At 39.8% G+C, this 20,956-nt stretch overlaps 2 protein-coding genes across 3 annotated transcripts in view; one reads left to right on the plus strand and one right to left on the minus strand.

The window, feature by feature from the left end:
- Window positions 1-15,348, plus strand: part of Gmap (Golgi microtubule-associated protein) — a 28,144-nt gene extending 12,796 nt beyond the window's left edge. The window contains exons 1-6 of one of the 2 annotated variants that reach the window (XM_070288437.1): window positions 1,948-2,304; window positions 8,277-11,164; window positions 11,578-11,741; window positions 11,799-12,002; window positions 14,334-14,612; window positions 14,678-15,348. In XM_070288437.1, the coding sequence (XP_070144538.1) occupies window positions 8,493-11,164; window positions 11,578-11,741; window positions 11,799-12,002; window positions 14,334-14,612; window positions 14,678-15,012 (3,654 nt within the window). In that variant the 5' untranslated portion in view covers window positions 1,948-2,304; window positions 8,277-8,492 and the 3' untranslated portion in view covers window positions 15,013-15,348. Of the gene's footprint in view, window positions 1-1,947; window positions 2,305-8,276; window positions 11,165-11,577; window positions 11,742-11,798; window positions 12,003-14,333; window positions 14,613-14,677 lie in introns of those variants that run through there. The other variant, XM_017179223.3, reaches the window with a different exon arrangement.
- Window positions 15,349-19,867: 4,519 nt separating this feature from the next.
- On the minus strand, window positions 19,868-20,386 carry LOC108083345 (uncharacterized). The gene is made up of 2 exons (XM_017179088.2): window positions 20,328-20,386; window positions 19,868-20,231 (listed from the first exon to the last, which is right to left on the minus strand). Exons 1-2 carry the CDS (start codon window positions 20,384-20,386, stop codon window positions 19,868-19,870), a joined length of 423 nt encoding a protein of 140 aa, XP_017034577.2.
- Window positions 20,387-20,956: the final 570 nt, after the last annotated feature.

Consider the following 20,956-nt stretch of genomic DNA (forward strand, 5'->3'; position numbering starts at 1 on the left):
TACTTTTCGACATCTTATAAATGATTGGCTATCGCTGCCTTTTGCAAGGAATTGTATCAATAAGAACTGTGATTTTAAAGCCAGAGTTAGAGGAACTTTAACCCGATCGTTAAAGCCACGTTCTCCTGTAATATTTATCGATACTTTTCGATATCTTACAAATGATTGTCGATCGCTGCCTTTAGCCAGGAATTGTTTCAGCAAAAACTGTGAGTTTAAAGCCAGAGGTAGGGGAACTTTAGCCCGATCGTTATAGCCATGTTCTTCTGTACAAAGTGCGGTGCAGCGGCGCAACGTCAGCAGAGGCGGCGGCAGTGAAGATCGGAGAGCCGACGAGCGCTGAGAACAAACAAAATGAGCAAAATAAGCAAATAAAGCCAGCACTGTCGTCGTCTCCAGCGGTACAACACAGACGCACACATTGACAATTCTTTTAAGCAACAAAAAAAGAAATAAATATTAAAAAAAAAAAACGAAACGAAAGAAAATAAATAAAAACAACAACAAACGTCGCTTAATTTCAAGTTAAATAGCCGACGCGCATTATTTGAGTTTTGAAATGGAGAGCACAAGTCGAAGTTGCTGGCTACGTGTGCATATCGCCATATATCCATATATCCACATATGTACATATACTGATACAGAAACGAATACATATAGAGATACAGATACAGTCACACTTAGAGATACAGATACATATAGAGATACCGGGCCAGAGTGAGGTTATGTGGGGTTGACATAGCTCCTAAGATCCTATTTATCCATTAACCCCGGACAACAGAGCTCTTTCTCTCGTAACACTGCACCTCATCTCAACGTGAACCTATCTTCACTCGCAGGAGAGATATCACTGATTAATTAAGGGTTTAAATCGAGGTCCTTTGGCTTTTCAGAACCCAAGGAACGTATAGAAGTATTATTTTTTCTGCTTAATTTTTAGGAATTCTTCTGGATTCTTCTTTGCTATCAGATTTATTTGGTGTCTAATTAATCCCTGAAATATAATAATAATCTTAATATTATTCTCAATAAAGGACTTTGTTCTTAAAAATAAATATATATTTAATAAACTAATAAATATAAATATATGAGCCCATTCTTTCGTCTATTATATGCAATTGTTACGTGCTTTTGAGTTTTTAAATATGAATAACTGAAATAATAAGGAAAACCATAAGAATTGGGGCAGAAAATATAATTTAAAAATATCATTTTTAATAAGGAATACTAAATATACATATTTTAAAGACATTTATAAATAATTAAATATTGATATTTTAATAAAATTTAAATAGGTTAACAGTTGAATTTTTTTTATAAAAATTCAATTAGAAATGTTAAATTTGTTTATGAAAATGTAATTAGAAATTTGTTTAATTTGTTTAATGGAGAATAACTTTACTCTTTCCGCGTTCCAAGTTCTTGAGTTATCCCTTTCTTAGGAACATAAATGGTCCTAGTTTCATTTTCTTTCTTAATATTTATTGTTTTATTTTATTTGTTATAATAACTTTCAAGTATAATAAGCTTACGTTTAACGGCATTTTTTGTGCTGCTAGTAATAACTAGATAATTGTTTAAGTTATTTTTTAATTTTCTAAATACTTGAGTTAGGAATATAATAGGTAATTATAATAGTTTAATTTTCTTTCTTAATATTTATTTTCCATTTTATATTCGATATAATCACTTTCAAGGATCATTTCCCAAGAGTTTTCCCGCTTAAAGTGATCCTGTCTCCCCCTTTTTCGCCCCCAAAATTATGCACATGCCCCGTTGCGCCATCCACTCGATCTCTCTCTCTCTCGCACGTAGCTTCGTGCAGGGTTTCGTGTCGGCAGCCTGCACTTCGGCTGCACTTCGGCTGCAGTTCGGGTCGCCTGCGTTCGGCTATCGGCTATCAGCCATCGGCTTGCTCGCTATTTCCCGGCGGCGCGCTGCACGTTGCGATCACTCGTCGATCGGTCGCTCAGCGGAGCAGACGCACTGCTCCACCGTTTCTGTCGCGTCTTGGCCGGCGTCGGCGCTGCCGCCCCTCGGGACCGCCCCCAGAACAGAAAACTACAACCCTATCGTTTCCGAAATCGTTGAAACCTATATTTAAACGCGTCGCTCTATTAAGTGATTATAAATTTATTTTTTGTTCCCAACTTTTTTTTATTTGTTTTCGCCTGTGAACCACGAAAGTACTCAGCAAAGATAAAATAATGAATATAAACTGCAATAACTGAAGCTAAGAAAAAATGAGGCATAAATTCTGTCGAGCTGCCAAATCGAAATTGAAAATCGGCAGACAAAAAAACTGTAAGTCGTTGCTGCTAAAAAAACATTAAAAACTAAACACTAAGCACTAAACAGCAAATGAAAAATGCTAAATGCAAAATGTAATTGTTGCCGTCAAAGTTAATAATGTTCATTAATAGCAGAGAGGGAGAGGGCGAGGGAGAGGGGGAGAGACCCCAAGAGTGAGATGGAGAGAGAGTGTGACTTGGCTTAAACTTGAGTTATTCTTCGACTTTTTGCTTTATCTACCTTTTTTTTGTTCAAGTTTTTGTTTCAAGTTTTTTTTTCCGTTTAAGCCCGCCTTGACTTTCGACTTTTGTCGCGTCTTGACATCTCCTCTTATTAACTATGTAATTTCCCCCTTTGTTTTATTGCACTGCACACACTAAATTATTGTTTTTATTATTACTCATTTGCCGAGCTCTCTGTTAAAGTGCGGAAAAAATTCAAGAACACGGGGGGAAATGTATGCCAATGTTGGCAAGGTGTTAGGATCTTTTTGGGGTATTTCTGGAAAATATTTCGAAGCAAGGAACTGGAATAAGCATTGGTAGAACAGTTTTTTATTTCGAATGTAAATGTTTGATAAATTTTCATGAAAATGTTGTAGTTATTTTAAATATATTATTTACTTACCTTGAAAGGGATGTATAAATTGGAAGTTTTGGAGTTAATATAACAGTTTTATATTTTTAATTAAAGGTAAAACGAAAACTCTATACGTTTTTAGCTTTCATTTAATGGAAATTGTTGACAAATACTTTGAAAAGATTAATTTTATATAAACGGTTATAAATTGTTGATTTAGAATGTGCATTTTACAGATTTATTTGGTTCAAAAAGTTGTTGGTTGGAAAAGCATTCCTTCCGTATTTTTAAGAAAAATCAAAATCAATTTAATGAAAAGGCTAAGAAAGAAAGCATTAAATAATAAAAAATAAACTAATAACCTTTGAGTTTCAAAATTTCATGTTTTTCGAAATTTTAAAATAATTAAATGATTCATATAAGCGGTTCACCATGTTGTGAGGCACCTAAGATTAGATATTAAGATTTGTATTTAAAGAATAAATCGGAATTGGAATGTGTGTTGGGAATCCAAAACACCTGAGATAAGGTTTCGGAATCGGGGAATCGGACACGGAAACTTTCCGCTGAAGCACCAGCCTTAATTGAGTTAGTTGTTATCGGATAATTTGTTACTTTCGATTATATTCCTATCAGTCAACAGAGGGATTCCACTCGAGTGGAGTGGAGAGAGTTCTTGGCCAATAATTTGTCAATTATTTGGTATTGGTAATATATATTTTCTAGGAGAATTTACAGCCAAGAAAGTACATATTTCTCTGAAGTGTTTGGCTGTTTCTTGATTTGTTATTTTAATATTTTTATGCTTGGCCTGGAATGTCTTTCATTAAAGAACAAATAACTTAGCTAAGCATTTTTCCCCAGAGTTTCTGTGGTTCCTTTTTCTAAAGGGAGAGTTTCGCATAAATCGGACATTTTCGCTGACACACAATTCCCCGAATCGCGTTTGTTGAATTTGAAAACCAAACACCCGGCTGATAAGCTCCGAATCCGCAGACCCCAATTCCCCCGAGTCGCATTGCAGAGATCCTAGACGAGATCAGGAGCTTGGAATCGACTTGGAACTGGATCCGGTATATGTACATATTGTATAAAGGGAAAACGAACAGGAATAAGCAGCAATCGTTGTGTGTTTATTTATAAACAAAATACAAAATCCCACCATCGGGTTGAGTTGGGTTTGCTTTGGGTTGGGTCTGGTTCTGGGTTTGGGTTTGGGTTGGCTTGGTGCGGATATCTTTGTGGCATGGCAACGATAAGATAAGGGATCCCAGAAACCAGAGCCCAGAGTCAAAGACGTCAGCGGGGTAATATGACTAAAGCGCAAGCGATTCCAATTAATATTGATCGAGCCCTGCTCCACGCATTTGTTTATATTTCCCGATAATTGCACACTTTCCGCTTATGTCAGATATATATATATATGTTTATATATGTGTTTGTCAGCCTGACAACACAAAACTTGAACTTGGCTTTTGCCAAGTCAGTCATTCTTTTATAGCAGAAGCTGTATAATATATAATATATATTTAGGTACATATATAAATGACTTAAATGTGTTTTATAGAGTTGCTAAGAAAATTAATTTTAATAAATTAGGAGTTTTTGAATTTTTTGTGAGTTTAAAATTTTTCTATTTCATATTTCATTGTTTATAATTTTTTTTCTTAATTTTAACGATATAATTTTATTTTTATAAAAAAATTTATTTAAAAAACTCAGCCAAAAATGCCTTAAATTCAATTTGGAAGTGGGTCTTAGTTTTTATAAGGTTAATAAATCTGCAGACTGAGTTTAAGTTTTGTTTTTAATTGTTTTTTGTTTTTTTTTTTTATTTTAACGGTGTAAATTATGAAAATCAATAATTTTATATGATAATTTATGGAAAAAGTCAAACCTAAAAATATCATAACTCGACCACAAATGTATTAATTTCAATTCGAAAAGCGGCTCTGAGTTAGCTTTTTTTATTTGTTAATAAATCTGCGGACTCCATTTTAGTTTTTTCCATTTCTTTTTACATTTTAACTTAAGGTTAAGCATTACGTGAGTGATGTAATTTTAGATGATATTACAGAATATTTAAAAGTAAAGATCTATTAAATCATCTAACGATCTTTAATTTTTTGTTTTGTTTTTTTTTTTTACGAAATAGATGTGCTACAATTCCAACTCTAGGTTTAATCTTTGGTTTTCAGTCTTAATATTTTTTAATAGAACCTATATTAGATGTGAAATTTCAGCTATAACTTCTTTTCTGGTATTTTTTTTTCCTGTGAAATTGATTTCCTAAGTCAAGACATAGACCAGTTCGATTTAGGCATCAAAAAGGCCATTACATTACATTACCCTTACAAAATTTAAAAATTACTTAAGCTTAAGATCTAATCTATATATTAGTTATTCCACGAATTAAAAATTCCACAAATATAGTTCCAACTTTTATCTCAGACTTTTCAGTTGTCAAATTTCTGCGTTAACGCTTTTATTGCCAGTGACACATTTTTCTTGCTATTCTTTTTATCGATAAAGTTTGCCAACTTCCGGTTGCTAGGCAAGTATTCCACACCCCCCAAAATCTTAAAAAAAAAAACCCCCCTCCTTGCCCGTGACAACCTGTTGCCTTAACCCCTATGCCAACATTACCATTTCATTTTTATCTTATCGCGTCTGGAATTTTTCGTTCTCTCTCTCTTTGTTCTCTGATGACCTGGTCGTAGTCGAGCATATATATATACATACATCATGCATTATATATATATATATATATAAGATATCAGGAGCGGTGACGCCAAATTGATCGATGTGTCCATAGTTGGGAGTCGAGACTCCACCAGAGTGAATAATATATTACCAATATTTGTTTACGAAACACAAGTGTTTTTCCTCATTTTTTTTTCACACCCATAACTACATGGTTCTCCAGTCTTCGGTATCCATTCTCTGCAAGCTGTTAATGGTTGATAACCCAGTTTGCACAAGTGTCTTTTTGGATACCCTAACCCAACCGGACCGAACCGAACCGAGAGGGTATAATTACACACTCATGAACTAGACTGAACTGAACTGAACTGAATAAACAAATAAAACAGAACTGAGAATCGGCTGGTATATAGCAAAATATACACGTTTTAGAGTCATAGAAATGTCTGGGGAGTACGAAAAGTGTGGGAATGATATTTACTGGTGGTTTTTAGATTTCTTTGATATGATCTTGAGATCTCTGGGTTTTTCTTCATATTTCAAGAATTTAAAATTGTAAAACTTATAGCTAGAGTTTTTTTTTAAGAAATGTTATACCTATTTCTGTTAAAATTATCAACTTAATAGGAAAAATATAAAAAACATTTAAAATTTTAAATTCTAACATGATGTTGTATTTTTAACATAAAATAAATAAATGTAAAATGTTAGTATAACTTTTAATTATTATTTAGTTTTGGTTTTAACAGTTAAAACCTTAAAATATAACATTTTGTTGTATTTTTAAGGTATTTTTTAATATAAAATGCTAGTATAATGTTCAAGTTATAGAACAAAATATATAAAGTGACTTGTTTCAAAATCAAACTACTAATTAACAAAAGATATTTCATTTTTCTAAGAAGCAACTTTACCCAGTTGATCTGATATTTAAAGGGGTCTATAATCGTTTAACTTTAAATAGTTTAAATAGGTTTTAAAACAATATTTTTAAGAGTATTTTAAAGGCTTTAAAATAAGCATCTTTTTACGATAGACTTTAATTCAATAGAAATTTATTAATGCTTGATTATTATAACATTCTTTCATTATACTTTGCATACAATAGATAGTCCCTGTTTACGCTCTATATTTAAAGTTATTAACAAATGAACTTTTACGGAATTAATTTCAAACCGTGCGCTTATTATTATTAATTTATTTAAATTAATTTATCTAGAATAATAATAATTTATACACGTTGCCAAGTACAGCTTTTTGTGAACTCCCCTCTGCCATGAATCATGGCCATAAACCCGAGTGTGTGTGTGTGTGTGTTGGCATGTCGTTTGAGCTAATTTTAATTACTTGCCAGGTTTTTCTACATCTTCTTCTTTAATTTATATATATTTTTTATTTTTTTAATATTTATTTGGTGGCCCGTTTTTTACGTTTTTTTTGTGTATTATTTTACTGCCCCGGCCATTTTGTTGGCGCCCGCTAAGCGTCTCGTCATGGGTTTTGTGGGGATTTCGTTGCTATTACTGGGACCTTATCGCTATGGCTGTCAGCGTCGGCTTCTACGTCGACGTCTGCGTCGGCAGAGGCCGCCATCTTTGCTCAACTCATCCATAAACTCATTAACGCGCTCATGTTTCACGCGCCGCCATCGCCATCCATATCGCCTCTGCCGTCGGCAATTCCACCTGTTGTCGTCCGCACCCGAGCTCCACCTTCTCCTGCCCTCCACTCCGCCCCGATCCGCCCTGGCCGCCTGCCATTAGCGCCTGCCCAATTGACCTGGTTCGCTGATGAGCCCGCTCCCGAAGAGGTGGCAAGGTGGCAAGAGGAGGTGCGGTCTAGGATGGAACTGTGAGTTGACGAAGAGAAGTGTGAGAGTCCAAGAGCATTCCGGCTATTGGTGTCACCTTCTTGGAGGGTCTAACTTGGGTACAGTTGCCCAGAATAGTGGGATTGATTTTTCAATTCGGAGATTAATTATTCCTAAGGGAAATCAAACGATTTGAACATTTTCTTCTCCATCTACAATAACCTTTTGGGAATTTTAAAATTTTTTCTTAGGAAAAACCATATACTTAAGCTCTCTTTTATTATATATTTCGATGAAAAATAAAACATGTATGGAAACTATTTTATAATTTCTAGGGAAAAGTGACGAATAAAAGTTTCCTTCTCCTAGAAACTTATTTTATGGGTTTTTTTTTGTATTACTTCTTAGGAAAAACCATACATTTATGCTTCCTTCTTTGTCTTATTTGCAAATTATTGTATTGTTTCTAAGGAAAAGTAACAAATTTTAGCTTCCTTTTTTTCCATTTATTTTAAAGTATTTTAATTATTTCTGAGGAAGAAACATAAATTTGAGCTTCCTTTTTCTCTAAGAGTGAGATATTACGTTAGGCATTCGATTTATTTATATAAAAAAGTTTTTTTTGGGATTTAATTTTATTTAATTTTTAATGAATTAAATATGTTTAACCTCATTAATTTTAGCGTCCTTTTTATAACACGCTGAAGCATTACATGAGGCATCTGAAATTATAATATATTTTTTTTAATAAAAAGTAATTTTTTAGATGCCAAAACTTATTACCTGGAAACTATTTAATAAATTCTAAGGAAAAGCCATCCATTATTTAAATATTTTCAAGAGAAATTATTCTATTATTATCTAAACTCTTCCTTGGCTTCTTTCCCCACAGCAAAATGAGGAGCAGAATGTGGAGGACAGCTGGTGCTGGGAGCCCGATGGAGCCGAGCCAGCAAAGGACAAAAAGGTGGAGCAGACGGGTCTCGTGGACATAGCCCTGGGCGCCAACGATGTGTCCCGACTGAACAATCGCATTGCGGAGCTGGAGCAGCTCAATGCCCAGCTGAATGCCTCGCTGGAGGAGCTGGACTCGCAGCACGAGCTGGCCATGCGGGACGTCCTGGAGCACAAGACGCAGCTGGCCGGCCAGGTGGCGAGTCTCAAGCAGATGCAGGCGGATCGCATGGTGGAGCATGAGTTGGCCAGTGCCCGGCAGCAGAAGCAGTTGGAGGAACTGCAGCGGGGGGCCAAGGCTGCCCAAGAGGGGCAGGAGCAGCTGCAGCAGCGCCTGGAACAGCAGGCGGCTGAACTAAAGCGCGGCGTGATGGAGCTGGCCGAGATGCAGGAGCTCCTAGAGAAGCGTAGCCAGGACAACGCCGAGCTGATTGATCGCGTGCGCTTGGCAGAGGCTGAGCGCGAGAAGCTGGCCAAGGAGCTCGAAGAGTGCCGCCTGTCCAAGGAGAAGAAGACATCGGAGTCCTCGTCAAACAGCTCGTCGACGGGGGGCAAGCACAGCGAGGACGAGTTCATAGTGGTTAGGCAGGCGGATGCTGCCTCCGCCTCTGGCTCTGGCTCTGATCCCGATCCCGATCCCGATCTGGAGGTCACATCGCCACCCTCCAAGGAGAAGCTGCGCGATCGTCTCGTCTCCCTGGAGTCGCAGATCTCGGTCCTGACCCTGGCCAACCAGCAGCTGCAGGACAGCCAGCTGGAGAAGCAGCTGAGCGTCAACTTGCTGGGCGATCAGCTCGTCGAACTGGAGAAGCGGCTGCGCCTTAGCGAGGCGGAGAAGGAGCAGCTCCAGCTGGACCTGCAGCTCCGTTTGCAGCAGCTCACTGTTCAGAACCAAGAGCTCAAGCTTCATGCCGAGGCCGAGCAGGAGGGCCATGCCCAGGACCTCGAGGAGCAGCTGGGCTCGCTGCGCGAGGAGAACAGACGCCTGCGCCAGGAGCTGGATGCCAGCATAGCGCAGGCCAAGTTCCGGCAGGCCATTGCCGAGGAGAAGCAGGAGATCACGGATCTGGACGAGGCCGACACCGCCGAGTATGGACACTATGAGCTGGACAAGCTGCGCGCTTTATTGCAGGCGGAGATTGAGGATCGCCTGGGCAACGCCACGTCACAGCAGAAGCTGGAGCGGGCCTGGAACTCGCTCTCCGAGCGCTGGCACAGACTGGACGTTGTGGAGCAGCGACTGCTGGAGGTGCAGAACCAGCAGCTGGTCTGCGAGCACGAGAAGAAGACCCTCGAGGCGGACATCTCCCAGTATATTCTGCAGTGCGAGGAGCTGATGAAGAACAACGAGCTGCTGCTCATCGAGCTGGACAAGTTCAAGCGCAACAAGCTGGAGACCATTGAGGAGCACCACGAGGAGACGATTGTGCAGCTGGAGGCCCAGCTGGAGGAGGCCCGTCAGCGCCTGGAGTTGGCCCTGGGCTCCCAAAGGGACTTGGAGTCCAAGCTGGGGTCCAAGCGAGAGCAGGACTCTGCCGGAGACTCCAATCTGTTGGCCAAACTAGAGCAGAGGGAAGCGGAGATGCTGCAGCTGGAGCAGCATCTGGCCAGCGCCAAGAAAGAGCTGGCGGAGAAGATCACACAGCTCGCGGATAGCCAGAGTCAGAGCCAGGAGAAGCTCCATCAAAGCGAGCGGGATCAAGAGACCCTCAAGCAAAAGCTGGCCTCGCTTAACCAAGAGCTGGAGGAACAAGCCAAGCAGCTGAGGATCAGCAGAGATGAGCAGGTGTCCCAACTGGAGCAACTATCAGAGGTCAGCCAGCGCTTGGAGGATAGAACCAACCAGCTGAAGGCCAGCGAGGATCAGCACAAGGTCCAACTGACCAAGCTCCAAGGCCAGATGCAGGCGGACCAGGAGCGCCTAAGGGAACTCCTCCAAGTGCAGGACAAGCTGGAGCAGCAAAAGGAACTCATGGAGGTCGACCAGAACCAGCAGCTGAGCACCATCAAGAAGGAGCTGGCTGAGGCAAGCCGCCAACTGGACGAGTGCCAAGATCAGCTGACCCTCAAGGAAGTCCAGCTGGCGGAGATGCAGCAGAAAATCGAGGAAATCAGCGAGGAAAAGACAGGCCTCCAGCAGCAACTGCTTGAGGCGGAAAAGACGCCTGAATCCCCTGCTCTAAATACGCAACTTCAAGAGCTTCGGGAACAGCTTCGGGCCAAGGAGCAGGAGCTCCACCTATCCCAAGCTGATCAGGCCAAGCTGCAGGAGGAGCTGCTGACCAAGACGGAAGAACTCCAGCTCAAGGAATCGCACCTTTTGGCCAAGGAAACCGCAGAGCAGCAGAGCCAGCAGGCCACCGACCATGACCATCAGCAGCTCCAGCAGGCCATCGAGGCCCTGGGCCAGGAGAAGAACGAACTGATCAAGGCCCTGCAGCAGAAGCACCTGGAGAACACCCAATACTACGCCGAGATTCAGCGCCTGCAGCCCTGCGAGTCACAGCTCAAGGACCTGGCCAAGGAGCGCGAGAAGCTGCAGGATCAGATAGCCTTCCTCAAGGAAAAGTCCGACATACTCACCACCAACCTGCTGACGGAGCAAACCAACCAGCGCCTGCTCCAGCAACAGCAGGCCGAGTCCCAGGAGCAGCAGAGCAGCGTGCAGCGGGATCTGGAGCGCCTGCGGGCGCATCTCCTAGAAATCGAGGAGCTGCACACCCAGGAGACGGTGGAGCTGCAGCAAGAGTTGCAGGAGTCACGCGCCCGACAGGCTGTGCTGGAGCAGGAGGCGTCCAAGTCCAGCACTGCCTACACATCGGCCAGGTAGGTGTAACCTTGGTGTGGCCTCATTTGTCACACCCACGCAGGGCGATGGGGCGATAAGCGATCGAAGCTGGCTAATTGCATTCGCCACGTGCGTCCTCTCCTCTAGGGAGGGCGGTTACCCACACCCATGGGGTTGGTAACCAGACCATGCAAATTGCCGGCGACACTTCCGCAAGTGTGCATTGTTATCGCCAGCCGGAAAATCAATTTCCAATTTCTGGGATATGGCTTTGGAGTCGTGACTCTTTACATAAGGCGGGAGTCGGGCCTAAGATTATAGATTATAGATTTCAAGGGGAGCCAAGGAGGTGATTAAGGATTAGAGAATTACCTTCCAGAGTTTCTGCTTCCCCTTAAGGATTTTCCCAAAAAAAAAACCTTACCAAACTATCCTTCTTTATCCTCTTTAGCATCCGAGCCAATCAGCAGGCGGAGACGTTGCAGGCCCAGCATGCCCTGCTCCAGCAGCAGCGGGATGAGCTCCTGGCCAAACTGGGTCTGTGCGAGGATCGAGAGCTCAAACAGCAAGCGGCTCTGACCAATCTGCAGTGTGCCCTGGAACAATTCCAAAATAGTAACTATGACCAACTAAAAGAATGTGGAAAGAAATATAATAAAATATAAATTCCAGATAAAGACCACGACATTGAGCTGGCTACGCAGCGCATCCGCCGTGAGATGCAGTCCCAATTGGCTCACCAAGGACAGCTGCAGGCCGAGATGGCTGCACTGCAGCAGCAGCTGGCGGATGCCAACCAGGGACTAAGGGCGGCGGCGCGACTCTCCGATCAGCTAGAGGCGGGCCAGCAAACCATAGCCGTGCTGAGGGATGAAGGTGAGTCTGGGGGTGGTGATGATCTAGGGGCTTAACACCGACTATAACTACCACTACACTTGTTGACTAACCCCCAAAAAAAAGTAAGAAAAGAAAAAGAAAAGAAATATATAAATGACAAAGCCTGTGTGTTGAAGCACCTCGGGATTCCCTCGGCATGTACTTAACCCCTGCAGCAGCAGCAACTCACTCACTGTTCATCAAACCCCACCCCCTAGGAATGACTACTGTTTAACCCACTGAATCACTCAAAAAATATATATAAAAAAGGGAAAAGCACACCCATTTCTGTCTCTTAGAGTCTCGGGCGAAAGTGAGAGATTAGCAAAGAACCAGTGTCACCTCCTCACACGATTCTCAAAGGTAAATATCAGCTGGTAATTCTGGGAGCTAAGCGTAAATATGAAACACTCGGAATTTCAGTTGGTATCGACTTTTTTGAATTGCATTTAATCACCAAGAAAAAAAAAACAAACTAAAACTTAAACCAAAAACACAAAAAAAAAACCATTAAAAAAACTCTGTAATTTGGAAAATAAAAAAAAGAGATCAAATATTTGCACCTACAGCACGTGGCAAAAAGTTAAAAAAAAAATCTGTATTGGCTGTTAACTCCAACTCTCCACCTCACAGAGACCAGGTAATCGATCGACTGACTTGTCCGCTTCTGTGTCCGCTTAATGAGTAGCAAATATAACTATGTATTAACCACTTAATGTTGCACCTCTAAACAATCATTGTTGAAAGAGCACAAAAACACACCACAAAAAACAGCACAAGTAGCCACAATATTTTAATTTTTAGGCGTCTTTAATGTTTGTTAAATCTTAATTAGAAAATACATTTACTTTGTGTGTAAGCTTGAACTGTGCAGCTTTTGATAACTCTTTCGTGTTTGTTGTGAATGTTTAAGCAAAAAAGATGCAAAAAGTGTTGGTATACCATTTGTTTGATATTTAAATATAATATATATATTTTGTTAAACTATTTAAATATTATATATATTTTTTAATGTATTTAAATATAATATATATTGTTTTTTTAATTTATTTAAATATAATATTTTTTAAATTAAATAAATAATTTTAAAAATTCATTTAATTTAAAATTTGTTCAAGTATAATAATTATATTTAAATTTAAATGCTATGTAGCTGTATTTTTAATTTTTTTCTAAGCTTTCTGCATTTTTATTTGTTTTTTTTTGTGATTTTTTAAAAGTAGAGTAGTTGAGAGCTTTGTTACATCCTTCTTAATAGTGATGGGAAAACATCGATAGCTTCGATAACCTCGATTGTTTTCAAACTGTACTACTTTGGTAACCAACTATTTTGTCCTGCCTTGTTTGCTTATTATTATTATAGTTTATTTGCCTTTATTGTTATTATTATTTTTGTTGATTTTTAATTTAATTATGGTTGTGACTATATATTTATATATCGATACAAGACACCGTGACATACCTACTCCCCCTCCCAATATAAACAATCGTATAAAACCGTATAATCAGCTCGTAAACCGTACCATCCGTTATCCGTAACTCGTAACCCGTAATCCGTAAAACATAAAATAAAGAAAAAAGAAGAATGAAGAACCGTTTTGTATCTGCAGCATTGAATAATCTCAATTTGTAAATGTGAGCGGTTTAAGCCATTCGACGCACTCACTTTGCAATTGGAGATTGCTCGAGACTGCGGCATTTGCCACATATTATGTACACACACTCCTCCAAATAGCCATGTACTCTATATATACTATATATATTCAATATATACTCTGCATGTCTCTCCCCCTTTATATATTGTATATTATAAATGCCGTATCCTATCTCTGTTCCGAATTTCCAAACTCAAATCCCCTTGAGAGTCTCATTCGGGATTCTGTTGTTTCCGTTTCGTTTCGTATTTGCCTTTTTGAGTTCGTTTTTGATTTTTGATTTGCTGCATTTGCATTTTGCATTTGAATCCGAGAGGAGATGCTACCCACTACTGACCAGCGCCAGCCACAGTCAAAGATATACAGTCGCAGTGCCGCCGCCACAGCAGATCAGATCAGAGCAGATCGGAGGAGCTCAGCGTCTGTACGGTTGAGTATTACATCAGGTACTGGTGTGCCATAAATCCAACAACCAGTACTTATGTCATACTACGCCGTGCACGGATCGCACTAACCGCATGCCAAAGCAACTAAGCCAACACGCGCGCGCTTCTCCCCCGGATATGTGCCTTGAATCCAACCCAGAAACCGAAACCCCCCATATAATAATACTTATATTTATACGTTAAGTCACACACTAATCCTTGCCTAATCTCTCTCCGTCTCTCTCGCTTAGTGGAGAGCCTGAAGGAGGCCAACGGTCGGCTGGAGCAGAGCCTGAGCAGCAGCGAGAGCAGCCAAACGGATCGGATTGACAAGAGCCTGATCAAGAGCCTGCTCATCGGTTATGTGGTCAGTGGACATGCCGGCGATAAGCAGCAGGTGCTGCGCATGATCTCCTCCGTGCTGGACTTCAATGCCCAGGAGGCCGACAAGGTGGGGCTCAACAAGCAGCAGAGCAGCTGGCTGGGAGCCATCCTAGGCGGCAGCGGTTCCCCCTCTTCGGGGACAACAGGTATGGATGAGTTTTCTGGTATGAGGAAAATCCCCACTAATACTAAGCCTTGGTTTCTTCTTCAGGTTCTAGCCACAGCAAGGATAACCTGGTGCAAGCCTTTGTCCAGTTCCTGGAGCAGGAGTCACAGCCACAAAACCAGGTGACCTCGCGTCCCACATTGCTTAGCATGGCGGCGGGCCAGATGGATACGAGCTCTGGCTCGGTGCCGCCGCAAGTGCCACAAGTGGCCGTCAGTCAAGAGGCAGCAGCGGGGATTCCGGTCACGCCGCCAGTAGCAGGAGGAGGAGGAGGAGGAGGAGGCGGAGGATCGCCACAGTCACTGGCAATGGGCTCCAACGAGTTTGCGCCATCGCGGAACTCCAGCTCGATATTAAAGGACATCCTCAGCGACTCCTGATTGTTGTAGAATCCCCCTGAAGCCGGAGTCTACAACCTCCTCCTTCCGTTTTTCGGTCGTGTTATTTTGTGTAATTTTACTATAATTTTTTTTTATCTATATAAATATAAATTAATAACCGTGCAATCGACGACCACTCCCCTCCCGCCACAACATATATCTCGCTATATATATATATATATCTACCTTATCCTGGTCCCCGCCAACTGTACAATGTCCGTGTGTATATGTTTTGTGCAACGCTAGCAATCTGTAAATATGTAAAATCAGCAATCTTCACAGCGGCCTTTGCTAACTAATGACTAGCCGCCAAATAAACTTATTTAATATAACTAAGCATTTGGTAGTTTATTTTTTAGGCTCTACGAGAAATTTCTATTAATATTTTGAGAGATTTTGAACACTATATAATGATATAATAATTTAGGTGGAAGAAACACTACGTTAAAGTATAAGAAAAGGTTAAGCTTCGGTGTTGCGAATTTAGGAAATTGTTTATAATTTTGAATACTTCATTTAAATTAATAATTCTACACATTTTTTGGGAAAATCGAAACCTAATAAATGTATAACTAAGACAAAAAATGCGTTAAAATCAATTTGGAAAGCATTTTTGTGTTTTGGGAAATATTATTTGTATTTGAAAAATCCCCTGCTATACTAAATCCTTTCCATGGCTAATTTTTTGTGATTTAAACTGAAGCGAATGACTCTCTGTGGGTTGCATCTTCCAAGCCTATTTAGTGACCCAATCAATCAACCTTAAAAACCGGTCCATTTCGAGGGATTCGTGCAGTAGTCGTCGTCAGCTCAATAATTCATCGGTGGGTTGTACAACGACTGATTGATGATTAGATGGAACTTAAAACCAATCAATGATGTATCTAAGAATATATAATAACCATTTAAACAAAATACAATTACAACATTTTTAAACCGAACCAAATCCAAGATGGATAAATCTGAGAGAGCTTCCCCAGATTTTTGCTTATTTCCAGACGGCATCTAAAGGAGGATTAACTGTGGTGCTAAGCCATCTAGCGGACGGTTTAGTAACCCCATTTATTTCTATTTAAATTATGAAGCATCTTTTGGGCTTCTACTTTTCTTATTATACCCCTGCAGGGTATTATAATTTCAGTCAGAAGTTTGCAACGCAGTGAAGGAGACCTTTCCGACCCTATAAAGTATATATATTCTTGATCAGCATCAACAGCCGAGTCGATCTAGCCATGTCCGTCTGTCCGTCTGTCTGTCTGTCCGTCTGTCCGTCTGTCTGTTTCTACGCAAACTAGTCCCTCAGTTTTAAAGCTATCTGATTGAAACTTTGCATATAGTTTTCTATATGCTCTCACTGCTATATATGTCGGAACGGGCCGGATCGGACGACTATTTCATATAGCTGCCATACAAATGTTCGATAAATTGTTAGAAAACAAAAAATATAACTTTGCTGTTTTCCAACATTTTTGCACCATTTTTTAGATATGGTCATTTTATATTATTTCTGAATTTTGGTAAAAATTTTATGAAAATCGGACGACTATATGATATAGCTGCCATTGCACTATGGTTTTTTTCGCGTTTTTTTTGGCATAAACTCTAATTTTAAACCTATTGATCTGAAATTTGGTATGTATACATTTTTTAAGCTTCTATGATGGCCTACCAAATTTCAAATGATTTGGGGCACTATTTCATATAGCTGCCATATAACCGATCTGGCCGATTTGCACCAACTTTTTTGTTTTTCAAGCTATTGCTTTGAAATTTGGTTTGTATACATTTTTTAAGCTCCCAAGATGACCTACCAAGTTTCAAATGATTTGGTTATATTTAAAAAAAAAAAAATTTTTTGGGCGAATGGGCCAGATCTGTTATATGGCAGCTATATGAAATAGTGCCCAAATCATTTGAAACTTGGTAGGTCTTCTTGAAAGCTTAAAAAAGGTATTCAAACGAAATTTCAATACAATAGACCTAAAATTGGAGTTTATAGAAAAACTAACTAACTTTAACTTCTTCGTAAACTTTTGCCACAACAAACTATCAAAGTCGCACAATTTTTCGCGCCAATTTCATACAAAACAGCTGCTACATAATCAGCTGACTTTAACAGCTGGCCAGCAGAACAGTGTTGTTCCATATGTTAAAGTTACATATTTTTTTATTTGTCTATGGTATTTAAAAATTAAAAATAAAAAAAATTTTAAGATACATAAAAATAAAAAAATTGACTTTATGCCAAAAAAAACGCGAAAAAAACCATAGTGCATTGGAACGATTGGGAAATTATTAGGAAAAAAATTATTGCTTCGTTGTTTCAACGTATTTATATCGATTTTGAGATATAAGTTTTTTTATTATTCTAGAATTTTGGTAAAAATTTTATAAAAATCGAACAACTATATCATATAGCTGCCATAGAAGCGATCGGTAAATGTATAAAATATGTAAAGCTGGGAATGTAAAACTGTAACTGTCAAACTGTAAACATAATAAGTGTAGGTAAAATGTAATGAAACTCTGTTTTGTGAGTGTTTTCAGCATTTAAATCTATAATATAAACATAAACCAATTTGCAACGGCATGCCGAGTTAGCTTCCTGTCTTGTTAATTTTAAAATAATGAAGAAGTTTTTTAATATAAAAAATCGGATTTTATAATACAAAATAATATTTTTCTAAGTCAAGGAATCATTTCCGACCCCATAAACCATATATATTCTTGGTCAGCATTAACATGCGAATCTTTCTAGACATGTCCGGAAGAAATCGATTTTTTGGCCATTTTTGCGAAATTTGATGAGGGGTTACATCATTAAAATTAGCAAAAATGGCCAAAAAGTTTGATTTCTTAAAATTTTAAATTTGGTATGCAGTTTTTTTAAATTAATAAAAACTAACACAAAACTGCTTTCCGAATCGAAATTAATGCATTTTTGGCTTAGTTATGATATATTTTAATTGTTACCTGCAAGGGTATACAAACTTTGGCTGGCCAAACAAAGTTAGCTTTATTTCTTGTTATTTATTTATTTTATTTTTGTGGATTTAAAAATGTTTTCTTACTTTTTGGTGGCTTAATCTGAAATAAATTTTATGTGTATAATATATCCATAGTTGTGTTAGGGAGGAGTATTTATGTACTGTTATGATTACATAAATTGAAATGTTTTTCGTTGTTATATCTGATGTGTGAGAAATAATTTATAATAATTTTTAAAATAAATTGTGTTCCAATAAGGCCAGTTTCGGCTATAAACTAATAATAAAGAATAGTTGCAAAATTCTGAATAAATTAGAATGGCCTGCAAGCAAAATTAAGAGCGATGAGATGCTCAATGTGGAGAGTTAGCTATCTCAAGGCCCAACACAATTTTAAGGATGTTAACCCTGTTAAAATTTTGAGAAAATTGTGCAATTTTTGTTGATTATAATCCAAAAATTAACAAATCGGAAAGAAGTTTATCTTAGTTCCTAATTTTAACGATGTGGCGGCCAAATAAATATTTGTCACTAAATATCATAGTACGGCACGCATGGCCCATTTTGTTGAATTAAGTGTTTCATTGTCTGTCGGCTGACTCTGAGCTCCACAGGGCTCAGGGTTGTCAGGTTGCTAGGTGATCACCGCGCGGGGCTGTCACCATCCGAACTCTTGACCTTTGGCCTATCTGGTCTCGTAATTCACTCAAGTAAGTACCCCTTGCTCGCAGAGATCGGGGTGGCTATGTGCAATGCTGGGATTACTTTTTGGGCTAAACTTTATCATTTGATCTGATCTATTATGACTTTTATGCTGGAATAGATAGAAGAATACATACTGAAGGACTCTAGGATATGACTAGATTGATTCGGCTGTTGATTAAGAATACTTAAAAGGGTCGGAAAAGCCCTCTTTGCTGTTTTGTATACTTCTTTTGATTAAATAAATTCCAGAGAAAGTTAAGAACTTCGTTCTTCGGAAGCTTAAGGCTTTTCAGGTTAGATGAGTCTGTGATACCTTCCAAATTCATGATACCAGGTGTGTTAGTTGAAGTTTGCCGGTTTTTTCGATAAAGAAAACACTCAATTCTCAAGAGAATGTGAAAAATTTGTTATTCAAAGTATTGACCGTTGGCTTCTACACATTTCGCCCATCTTTCAGGCAAATTATGGATACCATTCCAAAACAACTTTTTTTCTTACGAGGCAAACCATTCGACGCGCCATTTTTCGACTTCTTCAAAATTGGCGAAGAGCTGCTCTGCCAGTGAGTGTCCCATCGATGCAAAAAGGTGATAGTCGGACAGGGCGAGGTCTGGAGAGTACAGCGGGTGCGATAATATTTCCCAATCAAGTGCTTTCAGTGTGTCCTTCGTCAGTTTAGCGGTATGAGACGGCGCGTTGTCATGTTGCAAGATAACTTTGCCATGTTTTCGGGCCCATTCGGCCGTTATTCGATCAACGAATTATTCAAATTGATAATTTGTTGTCGGTAGCGATACTTTTCAACAATTTTACCAAGGTTTTAATAACTCGAATTACACGACACCACATGGGTCCCGCAAATTCGATTTACTTGGAACGAAACTCGACATACTTACTGAGGTAAAAAAGTATGATGTTTATATTTTGACGGAATGCGACTTGTGTATTTCTTTAGGTTAATGTCAACAGAAAAAAATGACACATATGCCGAATGATACAAATGTGTATATTACTGCTAGCGCCATCAACAGTAAAACCGGCAAACTTCAACTAACACCCCTGGTATATCCCTTAAAATATAAATTTTAAATTGCAATTTGTTGTCTTTATTTTAGGAAAAAAGTAAGTAGTATCGGTATCTTGGTATCCTTGAGTCCTGTTTCTTAGCCGCTGCGACGGTTACGCCTGTTGCTCCTGTTCCTTCTCTCCCTGTTCCTGATCCTGCGCTCCCTTCTCCTCTCACGCCTCTGTCTCTCGCGCCGCTTGCTCTTCTTGCTGGAGGAGGACGAGGACGACGAAGAGGACGAAGAAGGCGCTGTGGTGGCCGTGCTGGTGGCAGGTGCCGCCGTGGGAGAAGTGGTAGTGGGAGAAGTGGATGAAGAGGAGGAGCTGGGCGTTGAGGTTGAAGAGGTAGAGGGTGAAGTGGAGCTAGTGCTGGAGCTGGGCGAGGTCGAGGTCGAGGAGGAACTGGGCGATGTTGAAGAAGTCGATGAGGAGCTGGGCGAGGTAGAAGAAGTCGATGAGGAGCTGGGCGAGGTAGAAGAAGTCGATGAGGAGCTGGGCGAGGTCGATGAAGTCGAGGAGGTCGAGGATGTGGGATCCGACGAGGTTGTAGCAGAGGACGTCACATTGTTGGCCAGGGCCAACAGGCAGGCCAAGAGGAGCAGGCAGAAGAATCGCATCTTGTTTTGTAGCTTGGAAAACTCAAACTGTGATACTTTCCAGAATCTCCGCCTGGCTTATATATCCATCTAGTCACCCAGTTAGCTATACCAGCCAGCATCCATCCCCTCAAAGATCGGCTTTGTTTGGCCTGGACAAACACCACCCTGATCCGTTTGTCTGGGCTCCAATCTCCGGCATTGTTCTTTCCTCTCTCTCTATTTGCACAGCACACGCTTAGAAGCTTAGCATCCCAGCTTGTTTACATCGAGGCTAAAAATATTGCGAATAATACGAAATAATAGAAACTGTTTGCCGAAACCCCGATCGGGGCTGTTGTTCAGTCCGTAATTAGAAAGTGACAATGAAAGGTTGTTTGTGTCTCAGTTCTTGGGCATTGTCTCCTTTAAGAGTCATGGAATATTACCATGGAGAACTCCCCCCTTTCAAGTGTGGTTTTCAGACACGCGTAGAGCGGATTTTTCTTAGGAATGAATAGTAATATATAGATACTTTTAGGGAATGATTTCAATTAGGAATGAATTTAATATATATGTAGTTCATTTTAGGGAACTATTTTAATTAGAAAT

Source organism: Drosophila kikkawai, chromosome X (genome assembly GCF_030179895.1).
Source record: "Drosophila kikkawai strain 14028-0561.14 chromosome X, DkikHiC1v2, whole genome shotgun sequence".
Lineage (NCBI taxonomy): Eukaryota > Metazoa > Arthropoda > Insecta > Diptera > Drosophilidae > Drosophila > Drosophila kikkawai.

Excerpts from the sequence above, each read along its gene's own strand:
- LOC108083345 (XM_017179088.2), bottom strand. The coding sequence starts at position 20,386 with ATGCGATTCTTCTGCCTGCTCCTCTTGGCCTGCCTGTTGGCCCTGGCC. Across the intron at positions 20,232-20,327 it reads GCCCTGGCCAACAATGTGAC|CTCCTCATCGACTTCTTCTA; the intron begins GTCCTCTGCTAC and ends TACCTCGCCCAG.